The sequence below is a fragment of the Parasteatoda tepidariorum genome, chromosome 1 (genome assembly GCF_982258835.1).
Source record: "Parasteatoda tepidariorum strain Cologne lab strain chromosome 1, Ptep-v5.0, whole genome shotgun sequence".
Taxonomy (NCBI): Eukaryota; Metazoa; Arthropoda; class Arachnida; order Araneae; family Theridiidae; genus Parasteatoda; species Parasteatoda tepidariorum.
The window spans coordinates 118,950,161-118,962,800 of NC_141755.1; the positions used below are offsets into that span (position 1 = coordinate 118,950,161).

General features: G+C 27.3%; 1 protein-coding gene across 19 annotated transcripts in view; it reads left to right on the plus strand.

The window, feature by feature from the left end:
- Positions 1-12,640, plus strand: part of kis (chromodomain helicase DNA binding protein kismet) — a 111,819-nt gene that overhangs the window by 71,413 nt on the left and 27,766 nt on the right. For 11 of the 19 annotated variants that reach the window (XM_043052600.3, XM_043052602.3, XM_043052603.3 and 8 more), the window contains 7 exons: positions 1,051-1,150; positions 3,825-3,961; positions 5,133-5,257; positions 7,463-7,536; positions 7,614-7,849; positions 9,937-10,144; positions 11,037-11,161. In XM_043052600.3, coding sequence (XP_042908534.2) covers positions 1,051-1,150; positions 3,825-3,961; positions 5,133-5,257; positions 7,463-7,536; positions 7,614-7,849; positions 9,937-10,144; positions 11,037-11,161 — 1,005 coding nt within the window. The remainder of the gene's footprint in view (positions 1-1,050; positions 1,151-3,824; positions 3,962-5,132; positions 5,258-7,462; positions 7,537-7,613; positions 7,850-9,936; positions 10,145-11,036; positions 11,162-12,640) is intronic. The other 8 variants (XM_043052604.3, XM_071180432.2, XM_071180433.2 and 5 more) reach the window with 1 other exon arrangement.

Genomic DNA, 12,640 nt, shown 5'->3' on the forward strand with positions numbered 1-12,640 from the left:
AATTTAGAAATGTATGTAAATCAACACGTTAAACATTAAAATTAACTGAAAACAGAGTTAGTTTCAGTTTTAGAAGTAAAAATCGATTATACAACGTTATTGTTTATACGACGTTTTTCGGTGGTCCCTTCGGCGTCATATAAACGATGCTCCACTGTATATCATATTCTTCATTTTGGTAGCAGAAGTCTTCTGGGTTGCCTAAATATGCCTAATAAGCCTAATGTATCAGCAAAGAACACAGGTATGCGTAAAAAACATGCACATTTTTCGCATCAAGTTCAAAAGCTGTATCCTTAGTTCTAACCCTTTGGTCCTTAATTCTAATGTATATTTCCTTTAAGATATTTGATTTCAAACATTTATCTGTCTTTTCCAGTCATTAGCATCAGTGGTTCAGAATTGTCCTCAAATTATTTATGCTTGGATTTTTTATAATATGTTCTTTTTTTTTTGAAATACTTTCATTAATATTTTATGAATAAAAATTATTTGGCAGAAGAAAGACGTTGAATTACTAAGCAAAATTAATATGTATTCTGTCTCTGAAAAGTTAGAATAAAATTGAATATTTTTTTAAATCTATGTAACAAAAAAATTATTTTATGGTTATTAGTTTATCATTAATTTATTTTATTAATTTATGATACTTTTCTTAGTTGATTACTGGCACACTATTATAAACTTAATTCACGAAAATTATATTTTTTGAACTTATACATAATTTGTGACAATGGATGGTAATGACCGCTTTTGCCATATACATAATTTGTGACGATGGATGGTAATGACAGCGTTTGCCATATTCATAAAATTAAGAGTTATCTCCAAAATAAATGTGTGTATTTTATGAACATTTGTAATTCAACTAGTATACATGTCTTATTTTTTGTTTGACATTGTCATGTCTGACATTGAATAAAGTTTGCCTTTCTGATTTTGAAATACTGAAAATGCAATATATATACATATATATATATGCAGGCAAATTTTATCTTCTTATATTGTATTAATTAATGTTTTATTATATTCATTACTTTTCCTCTTTAGGATTTGAGAGGTACAATATAATGAGGCAAGATCCTATGCTTTGTTTTTTGTTAAGATGTGGTCCCCCAGATGGAGCTGCCTTATTAGCTGAACTCAATCCGTAAGCCACTCTTAGCTTAAATTATTCCTTTTTTTTAGAAAAATTCTTCTTTAAATTTTTTTATTACTTTTACTGTTAAAAAAAGCATGTGCTTTGTCCGACATCATATAGATCTCGTTTTTCATCACAAATGCAAATCAACATTTGCACCTTTTTGTAATCCTGTTTTGCCCCATATCAATATCTTATTTGATCACTATGTCTACTACCATGTGATAGTTAACAAAATGGGCACATTTTACATTTCTAGTATTTATCTAATACTTTGTATTCATATGCAGGCAACTTTTAGTTAACTTGAAACTCAGTATAAAAAGAAATTTTTCCTAAACCTATAAAAATTGAAATCTTATGCTTTCTCTCTCTCTCTCTCTCTCTCTTTTTTTTTTTTTTTTTTTTTTTTTAGCAGTCAATTTTAATGAAATTTGTTTTCTATTGCAAATGTGCCATAGAGCAAAAATGTGCAAAAGAAAAGAAAAAAAAAAGGACAGGGCGCATTCTCTCTGAAAGTTTTTAGTTTTGAAAGGGCACTCACTTAACAATTTAACAAAATGTGTAATATTGTGTAATTACTGAATTTTATCCTGAACAATTTTTAAACTTCCCCCTCTGATACAATTTTATGTATATATTTCAAAACGTAATTGTCTCTCATTATCAAAATAAGAGGAAAAGTTTTAATTTATAAAATTAATTAAAGGCCTGCTAGAAAGGAATGATTCATTGCAACCTTCAGTTTGACTCACTCGTATGTGATCGTATATGTATGACTATTGCATGCATATTTTTTTTTTCTTCAAAAAAATGAAACTAACAGAAAATAAATTAGTTGATAAAAAAAACTTAAAACCCCTTTTCTATAATTCAAACTAAAAAATATGAGAAAATGTACATTTAAAGGTACATTTTTTTATTCAAAAAAAAGGGCATTTGCTTAAAGTATATTAAAATTTAATCTTACTTAAAAATTTATTAATATCCCCCCCCCCCCCCAATAAAAAAAGATACTTACAAAAATTGAATTAATTGAGAATAATCCTAACAAAGTAAATAATTGTAATAGTATTTAAAACTAAATTATAAACACAAATAACTTTACCTGTGTGTAATTATTATTTAAAATCAATGACTAAATTTTTATTTAAAATGGAATATGAATGAAAAGGCGTTGTCTGTAAGGGAAAAGCTTATTTTTACAAAAAGGGCTAATTTGAAGATCAAAAGGCAAGCAGGGCGGGCTGCCTTCCAAAAAAAAGCTTAGGGAGACCACTTATAGTCTTTCCATATATTACCACTTATAGTTTGCAGCAATAGATACTTTTTTGTGCTATAATATTTTAATAATTTCTATACGGTCCATTTATTAATGAAGATTTATGTTTTCAGTGTTTTCATCATAGGAAGAAAATGGGTGAGAATTTCTCACCCTTTCTCAGAAACAGGGTGAGATTTCAAAAAGTTAAGTGAGATTTCTAAAAATTAAAAAAACACGAAAACTCCTTGAAAAAAAAAATCATTTTTTTTAATTATAGCACATTTTTAACGTCTTCTATTTTTTAAAGCATTGAATATTTTTGCTGCATCATCATAGAAGATTTTGCCTTTACAAGGTATTTTTCCATCTTACATTAGTGCATTAAAAATTTGAACGTCTTACATGAAGAAACCTTTCGGTAAACACGTGGTTGCAGAGAAATGTGTTCTGAAAGGGGTTGTGTTCTGTTGTTGGAAAAAGTTCTGAACAATACTGGTAAATAGGGAAGCTAGATAACGAGGCAGATGTTGAAAATAATGAAAGATCAAGGAAGAAAAGTGAAACGGATTTTATTCTAAATGGCGTAATCCGAAGCCTTTTCCAGAATGCGAAAAATTCGCGAATTTTGAAATTAATTTATAGAATGCGCGAATTTCTCACGGTAATCATTTTTTAATGCGAGAACAGAAAAAAATATACCAGATTCTCGCTTTCTCGCACTGTTGTGAAAACACTGGTTTTGTAAGAAGGTAAGAGATTTTATAAGGGCACTATCGACCCTAGTGCACACAGGTTCCAGGAAGATTAAGATTTAAGGAGTACGAAATTTAAAAAAAAAAAATTTAAATTATAGTCATCATTTCTGCTAAGAATTCTCAGCATTCTACAGGAAGAAAAAAAAAATGTTCTTTTTATTGTCATTAACACCACTATGTTATAAAAATTTTTCCCTCCTATACAAAGTTGTTTGTGATATTCAGTTATAGTTAGATCAATTTAAAAATCAAGTATTTGTCTCATTCCTAACTAATTTCTGACGAAAAATATCGGACAAAGTTCTATGGGTTTTGGGCTCTGAAATATTTTTAAAATGGAAGACTTGATTTGCAGGTTTTATTAGGTAATATGTGAACATAACCATGTACCAAATTAATAAAAAAAAATTATTTTCTGTGTTGAATTTCAATTTGTCATGGTTTTTCAGATTTTATTGTTGCATTTTTTCGAACATTGTGTTGCATTGTGTTCTTTAACTGATATTCAGCGTTGCATGTACTTTTTTTTTCTTAATTTATTACTCTGGAGAGACACGTAAAACTCAAAAGATTTTTCCTTCCCAGAAATTCAGTAGAAACTATAAAAGTTTTTTTTTTTCAATAAAAAACCTTTCTCAATTATAATGAATTTTGTTTCTTCCAGCATTGCCAATGAAGATGACATTGAAGATTCTAGTATTCATAAGGATAAGGATGAAGACATGGATCCCCTTTCTCCTAGCAATGAGCATGATGCTCCAAGGCAGCAGCATATTCCTAACCATTATCACCTACCTCATGGTATGACACAATTTATATACAACTGATGTTCTAAAAAACTGCAGTTCCTGTGACTTTGAAAAGTACTGAATTTGAATTGAATGTTCAAGGACACCTAAAAGTATTTCAAAATGGTTTTAGTCCTTGCAAAATTTTAAAAATCTTGAAAAGGAATTTTTTTTCAATCCATAAGAAAGATCTTAGCTTAAATTTTTATTTTTCTTAATTCATGTTGCCACTGCTTTCGGTATTTTTGAAATATTCTAACAGAGTTACTACTTCACAGAGGAAACCTAGAAAATACAGGTAATCTAAAAATCACCTTAAATAACAGGGATAATATAGGGAACATTCGTCGTGGTCCCGACAAACTTTCATATGAATTAATGTTATTCTCCTCCTAATATTATGATATTCTCTGATGCAATAAACCCATGAAAGATGATTTTTTTTCTCCAAATTTCAACCTTATTTTCTCCATTTATTATTGGTTTTCTAATACTGTAAAAAACTTTATTTTATCATCTTTTGCCATTTTTTCATTTTTTTTTTCTGACATGAAAAGACTCACTACTGACCACCCCAAGAGCTTCCATTCTTAGAATTGCCTCTCTTATCTTTTAAGAAGTCACAGATGTTACATACGTAACTGATTTCATTTGCTTCATGCTGAAGCTGGTCACGAGTCGCAAATGACTGGAACATTAACATCTTAAAGAGAATATTTTCCGTAAAGGGTAGATGGAGCACCAGTCACAAACGAATATCATTTTCGTACTTTGAACTCAATGCATACTTTGTTGGTTGACTTGGTAGTCAAAAAAAAAAAAAAAAAATGAATAAGCAAAGAAAAGTATTAGATTATTTTCAATAAAAACTGTTTTCAGGTATGTTTACGATCTTATTTTCTGAATTTGTTTAAAATGTTTTTAATATTTAACCATAATTAACACTCAGCAAATTAATTTTTTACATAATATATAAATACATTTATAGCTAATACATATATAACATTAAAATTTAAAAAAAAAATCTTATTATCTCTTAATCTTATAATGTAGGCCTTCAAATAACATTATATCCTTTTAAAACAATATATTTTTTGGTCCCTGAAAATTGTGGAGAGGTTTTACTATATTTTGAAAGCTGTGTTTAGCTTTTGTATCTAATGTGCATATTTATTTTGAAATAGGCTTTGAAATGGGAGTTATTCATTTCCCCTCTGTGACTGATGTTAATACTAGAGTTCGAAGATTAGTGACTGCTTTCCAGAGGAACAATAAGAAACTGGAAATTAGGAATGCTCAAAAAGCCAGAGTAATTATTATTCTTATTACTTAATTCGCAATTATTGGTTCCTTGGATTTCAACTTCTATCAAAATTTCTCATGGAAAGTTATAATTTTATTTAATGAATGCCAAAAATCATGGAAACTCTTACTTAATCATGGATTGGTATTAGAGCCCTTAATCCTTTCAAGTGATTTGAAAATCGCACATCTCTGTTTGTATTAACATTATTTAAAAGTGACGCATTGTGATCTGAATATGTATGATTTAAAATTGTGCTCTCTTTTTACGTTTGTGCAGTTAAAAAAATCACACATTGTGATTTGTATTCATGTGATTTAAAAATCACATTGTTATCCGTATTTTTGTTACTTAAAAATTATGTGTTGCAATCCGTATTCATGTTAGTTCAAAAATGAGCCATCATAGGTTATGTTTGCCCAATTTAAAATTTAACATCGCAATTTGTATTTACACAATTTAAAAATTACACATAAAGATTTGCGTTCTTGCGATATAAAAAATAACACAACATAATCCATTTCAGTGTGATTTAAAACTCACATAGTGTGATCAGTGTTCTTACAGTTTAAAAAATTAAACATTTCTAATTTGTATTCATACAATGCGTCATTATACGTACAATGTATGATGATGCATACAATGTATGATTGATCCATACTCATCCTATTTAAAAAATCACTAGACTTGATCCAAATTTGTGAAATTTAAAAAATCACAGTGACATGATTTAAATATCACACATCACAATTCATATTTGCTCGAAATAAAATGTTGCACATTGTGATGTGATTTAAAAATCACACATCTCGATTAATTACATAAATAATTTATTAAATTCAGTATGTAAATGTAAAATATATGAAGGAACAAAATTTTCGATAAAACTAATTTGTGACTGTGCCGGTTTTGTTTTAAATAATTTTGAAGTAATAATTGTTTGTTTTTAAGATATGAAATTTCATTTGATGTAATGAAAATTATGCTTATAGTATTTTTATTTATCATTATTTTCATATTTATTCTCTATTTGATGTAAACATCTTTTCTTCACCAAAACCTTTTTTTACTTTCATATTCATACCAAGTATTTTGCAATTTTTTATGGCAGAATTTGTTTAAAAAGAAAGCACAAAATAAAATGTAGATTGTTTGAGGTTTTTGTGTTTAGTTGTAGGAGCATTATGGTGTTTTTATGTGGTTATAATAAATTTATTTTTATTATATGAAGCAAAAAAAAAACCCCTACTAAATCAGTGTGAGCCTAATAAATATTAAAATTATTTGTTAAACCTAATTTTAAAAAGGATTTTAATTAATATAATTTTTTTATGTATTGCAATATTTTTGATATATTTAAAGTTATTTGATAGTTATGGAATGATGTTGAAACTTTTGTTTCTTTGAAATTGAATTAACATAATTCTTACAATTGACCTTTTGAAAATAGCATCTTTGAATTTTGTCAGATAAAAAGATTTTAGCTTTTTAAATGTTCCTAAAAGGCATAAAATATTTTCAAATTTATATTCTTATTTGTATGTTTGTCAACATCAATTGCTGGGCTATTTATTCTTTTACTTTGTTTAATAGTACAGCTCTTTTTTATTCTTTGTTTAAATTGTCTTATTAAAAAGATGAGCAAAGTATTGCTCAGATAAAACATTGTTTTTGAGAAAGAAAGTAACACTCGATTAGATCCTCTTTGACTATATTGAGTAATGTATTAACCTGTGTAAGTCATGAAAAGTTATTAGTTGATATCATGGGCTTAGAAATTCTAGATTTCCGGTATCATGTTGCAATAGATACTGGAGGGCCTTAGAGTATGAGTTTGTTCATGGTATTACAAAAAGCAAGGCTGACAAATATATTTGTTGCTCGATATTAGGGATTCTTGGTTGAGAAATGCTTTTTGCTGAGAATTTCAGATTCATAATTTCATTTTTAACTTTCTTTATTTTCGTAGTTGTAAGCTCTCTGGATTTCGTTTAAATAAAACCATGAATTAAGGTAATAACTAAATTTGCTTTTAATTTATTTGCATTTTCATAACGAAGAAAAGTCTGTTTATTAAACATACTCTTTTATTTTTGATTTACACCTTGATTTCACCAAGTTTCAATTTAAATGAAAATTAGAGTATGATAAGTTTTAGATTCTCCTGAATATATGTGTTTGTTGTTACTGATCAAACGGTCTGTTTTACAGAAAATTGAAAGACGAGAAAAGTTTGAAGCAGCAATCAGAGAAAGGGAAATGAAAAAGCGAGAATTGCAACAGCGGTATGATGTTCATTTAATTTTCTACCATTTCTTTTTATTTCCTTTCTCAATCTAATTAATTCTAGACATTTATGTAGATATGTTATGAATTTTCCCTATAGTAAATGGTCTAGAAGGGAAGAAGCAGACTTTTATCGCACCATTTCTTCATTTGGTGTTGAGTACAACGAGGAAAAGAAGGAATATAATTGGTCGCGCTTCCGTGGCATCGCACGATTAGAAAGGAAGTATGATGAAACCCTGGCTGAATATTACAAGTGCTTTTATGCTATGTGTAAAAGGGTTTGTGGCAGAGAGTTGACAGATGAGGAAGGTATGATTTATATACAATTAAATACAGTAGAGCGCCGATTATCTGAACCCTTATTATCCAAAATCTTTTTATTTTATTTTTTTAAATTTAGGAATGCTTTTTTTTAAAGTTTAGAATACTAAGAATGCGAGCTTCTTTTTGACAGTCTACAATGGGTGGAATGTGGAAGGAGTTTATGAATAGATAAGTGCTGAAGCTCTACAATTGGGGGATGGGTAGTTGTCACTTATGGTTAATGATTAGTGATTACAGTGCTTGGAATCTTAAATCTTAGAATAAAATTCTTAACAGCAAAACAAACGAAACTGAAGTTTCTGTACCAGTAGATCTTCCGGATGAAAAGATGCCAGGTTATACAGCAAAAGAAATAGAAGACTGGTGTCGAGACCCTGAATTTCTAATTTTAAATGATGATGAAATTGTTGCTGAAATTTTGAATGAAAATCGGAACCCCACAGGCGAAGAGTAAGAAGTAGGTGATCAAGTTTAAGATAGTGGACCTTCTCATATAGAAGCATGCAATTTATTAATTAGATATTGCAATGAATTAGCTAGAACGTCAAAACGATGTTGATCTAGTTCAGTTGATTTATTTAAATATAATAAAGGATATGGCTCTTAAAAAAGAGCATCTTCTTTGAAACTTAAGTTTTTGTTGGATTTCAATGGAAAATAAAGAAAAGTGTGGTAAAATCAGTAATTGACAACAAAATTATAAAAAGCTGAAATATAATAAAAATAATTCAAAATGGGAAAAAAAATGAATAAAAACTATTTAAAAATTGAAAGAAAAAAACTTTTAAACAAGCCAGAGCTATTTTAGATATTATTACCAGTCCTAAGCCTAGAGAAAGTGTGAGGGGAAATTAGTGCATAAATAATAATTACTGAAGCTAGATTTTAAACAACTTTCCAATTATCCGAACCACGTTCGGTCCCGAGCAGCTCGGATAATCTGCGCTCTACTGTACCATTTCAGACTCTAAACAGGGCACAATATCATTTCAATCAGAAAAAATAATTCGTTGCTGCCAACTTTAATGGATTTTCCAGTAGATTACTGGATTTAGCTAGTTTCTCCTGGTTTAATTAAAATTCTCTTAGTTTTTGCACATTTTAGAAAATTCTCTAAAATTGAGTAAGTTTCCTAAAAAAATCCCTATTGAAATAAAATTTTTGTACACGTTTTTGCTAGCTTGCTTGTATGGTTGGAAGTATTACTAATACTTATTTAATTGAAGCGAACCTAATTTATAGAAATCAGTTAAAAATTATTTAAAAAAATCTTTTAACAATCTTTGATGAATTAAATGCCTATTAATATTTGAAATAATGAATAAACATAATACATAACGTTTCAAGTATGTTTAAGATCAATCATAAGTGAAATATATTGCTGTATTTTTATTTTGATGACTATAAAATTCCCTATGTGTAAAATATTTAGTAAATTATGCAACAATCATCGGGAAATTTATATTTCGTAAAATCTACTGGATTTTTTTCCTATTCATGTTGGCAGCTATGATAATTTAATTACCTATTTTTTTAGCAATCTAGTATAGTCATTGTTTTCTATATTAACAACTTGAACATATTAGCTAACCAGTTTACACATTTTTTAAAGATATGAATGACCATAATATGTAATTTTTATAATATTTTTTACATGTAATAAATGCTTAGTGATTACAATTTAGTTTTACAAGTGTTTTAACTATTTTTGGAATCATTTTGTTTAGACACTTTTAGTAGACAATCTAAAGATAGTTTTGTATTATAAATTTTCTGCTCCTTATTGGAAATCTTAATAACCATGACCATAATAAAACTTATGTTGTTTGATTTTCTAATATATAATATGGATAAAATATTTCTAAGTATTCATATATCTGAGCATTAAAAAAGTATTTTAGAAAAGAAAAAAACATTAATTGTTTTTTTTTATATATATATCTGGAATGTAGATTGCGATAATTTAATCCTACTGTAACATTCTAGCCACAGTTACTAATTTTATTGGTATGTTTTTAATTGTTATCATAAACTTGAAACAATGTTTCAACTTTTTATGGTTTGTTTGATAGAGCAACTTTCTATGAATGTTGAGCCTATATCTGAAGAGAGAGCGAGTCGCTGTCTGCAGAGAGTGGAATTATTAAATAAGATCAGGGAAGAAATCCTATGTCACCCTGATTTAGATGAAAGGTTAAAACTGTGTCAACCATCCATGGATTTACCTGATTGGTGGGTGTGTGGAAAACATGATAAAGATCTGTTAATAGGTGCTGCAAAGTAAGTTCTTTTTAAATATTAAAACTATGATTTTGCCTAAAATATGATTTTAACCTGCGTGCCCCACAATTAAAACTAAAAAATGTGAACTATTTTGATATCAGAAAAAAATAAAGCAGCCATAGAATTTCAATGAAAAAATAAAGACTGAAATAATTTAATGCATTGTATCCAATATTGGGTGAAATTAATGGTTGCCAACAAGCGACTATATGGTGGTTAAATGGTTTAACAAGTGGTGATTAAAACATTAAGTGACAGTTTCCATCTGAGAGCGTTTTTCCGTTAAAATGGCATTTATTATTATTCAATTTAATTTATTATTTTATAATATTTTAGAAATTATTTTAAACCACGTGTGAAAGGGATAGTTTAAAAAAAAAAATTTCGTTACTAGAATTTTTAAGATCAACATTTTTTAATCAAATAAGATTCAATTCTTTGTTATATCATAAAATTGTAAGTGATGATTGTCCAAGATTATATCAATTAAAGCTTACATATTTAATATGTTTTGATACTTTCTCATATTAGTACACCTTTTCTAGATTAGGCATATTTTGTTAAATTTTTTATTGCGATAACAGTGGTGCTTATGATGGCCGATCCCAACTAATTTTCACTGATCACATGCTCATTAGATATAATGCTGAACATTATAGCTATTTTTTTGTTTTAAGTTTAAAAAGGGTGTCTCATATTAGGAACTGCAAAAAATTATATTTGTTACAATGATTAACAGAAAAACACCACTATCTTTTAATTTATATATATTCAGTTTATTTTTAACATCTTTTTCAAATCTATAATTTTATTTTAAGGATTTTTTTCTTTTAGTTTTAAAAAGATCATTATTAAATAATTTGTTTTTAAACTTGTAAAATTATTTTAGGCATGGTTTGAGCAGAATGGATTATCATCTGTTGCATGATCCTAACCTCTCTTTTAAAGATGTTTTAAAGAACATACCTAATGCCAAAGCTTTACAGATTGGTAACATGTTATCTACTCCTCTTGGTAAGAAAAACCTTTTTCTGTACATATAATTATATATTTATTGTAACGTACTTGTCAGATGTAATTTTCCTACTCTTTTTTAAAAAAAGTTTTATAAGTTTTCTTTTGCTGAAAATTGATATTGTGCATGTGCCAGGCATTAAAAAAATATTTATTTTATTTTTATTTATTTATTTTTTAATTGAATTTTTTTTAAAAATTCAAAGTAGATTTTTTTATTTTTCATATTTATTATTTTAAGCTAATAACATCTATTAACAATGTTTAATATTATAAAACAACAATATTTTAAGAAAAATACCTAGTATTTCTAACAAAAAAACCTTACTATAAAGGTACGATTTTATAAAGCTATATAGATAATTTGTTTTATGTATTTGAATAAGTATATATAATGTTCTTATATTTGTATTAAATATGGCTTAATATACAATTTTATCAATATGCTATACAGAAGAAGTAAAAAGATTTACAAGTCATTTGTAATTTTATAATCTATAGTGTAACCTATTTTTAGCTGAACAAACTGTTAAATTGCTCCTAAAAGTTTTAGAGAATGTTCCTAAAAGTACCTGAAATTTTTTAAATACTGTGACCCCTGTACTTGTATTTAAATAATAAGTATTTTTCTGCTAAATGAAAAATAAATTTAGATCAAGAAATGTTAAAAAATAAGAAACATTCCAAATTACTCTTTGTGGTACAACTGTTTCTTCATTATTTATGTATCCATACTACATATTTAACTCCTTGGGGACGGGTGATTCATAAAAGCATTCATACAAAATCAGAATCAGGATATAAATAAATAAAAAATGGTAGCTTAAATGTAGATGTGGCTAATTTGATGGACTTACTTTGCTTTTACTTTAAATATTGTTATTATATATAATCAATATATATTCATATTTATGATCAATGTTAGTTCAAAATATAACTAAAAAATTTTATTTTGAACTGAAGTAATGGTGAATTAAATAAAACAAACAGTTATAACCCTGCCCACAAATAAACTGCTAAAGAACAACTTTGGTTACCAGTTTTATCTTTTTACCCTGATTGATACGGTTTTATGCTGGCACGTATTTATGACAGTCGGCGCGAAAGGGTTAATGAGTTTTAATTGCACATCTATTAAAAGAAACATAAAAGTAAATAAATCTCAGTGAAATATGTTTTAAATAGCTAAATACTTTACATTCAGATTATAAAAAATTATAAATTAAACGTTTCAAATAACTTATTCTATTCACAAAAAGTCTCACTAATCTTTTTTTTTTCCTCATTAATCTATTTTGGATATCAAATAGTAATTTACATACATTCCCTTATAAAAAGAAACCTTTTTATAAAACCTTCAATATCAATAAAACCATGATTTAAACGTTTCATAATATTAGGAATATATTTAATATTTGGTAAAAAATGTTTAGACTCAAATGGATGATTAAAAGAAAGAAAAAAGAATGCAATTTAAAT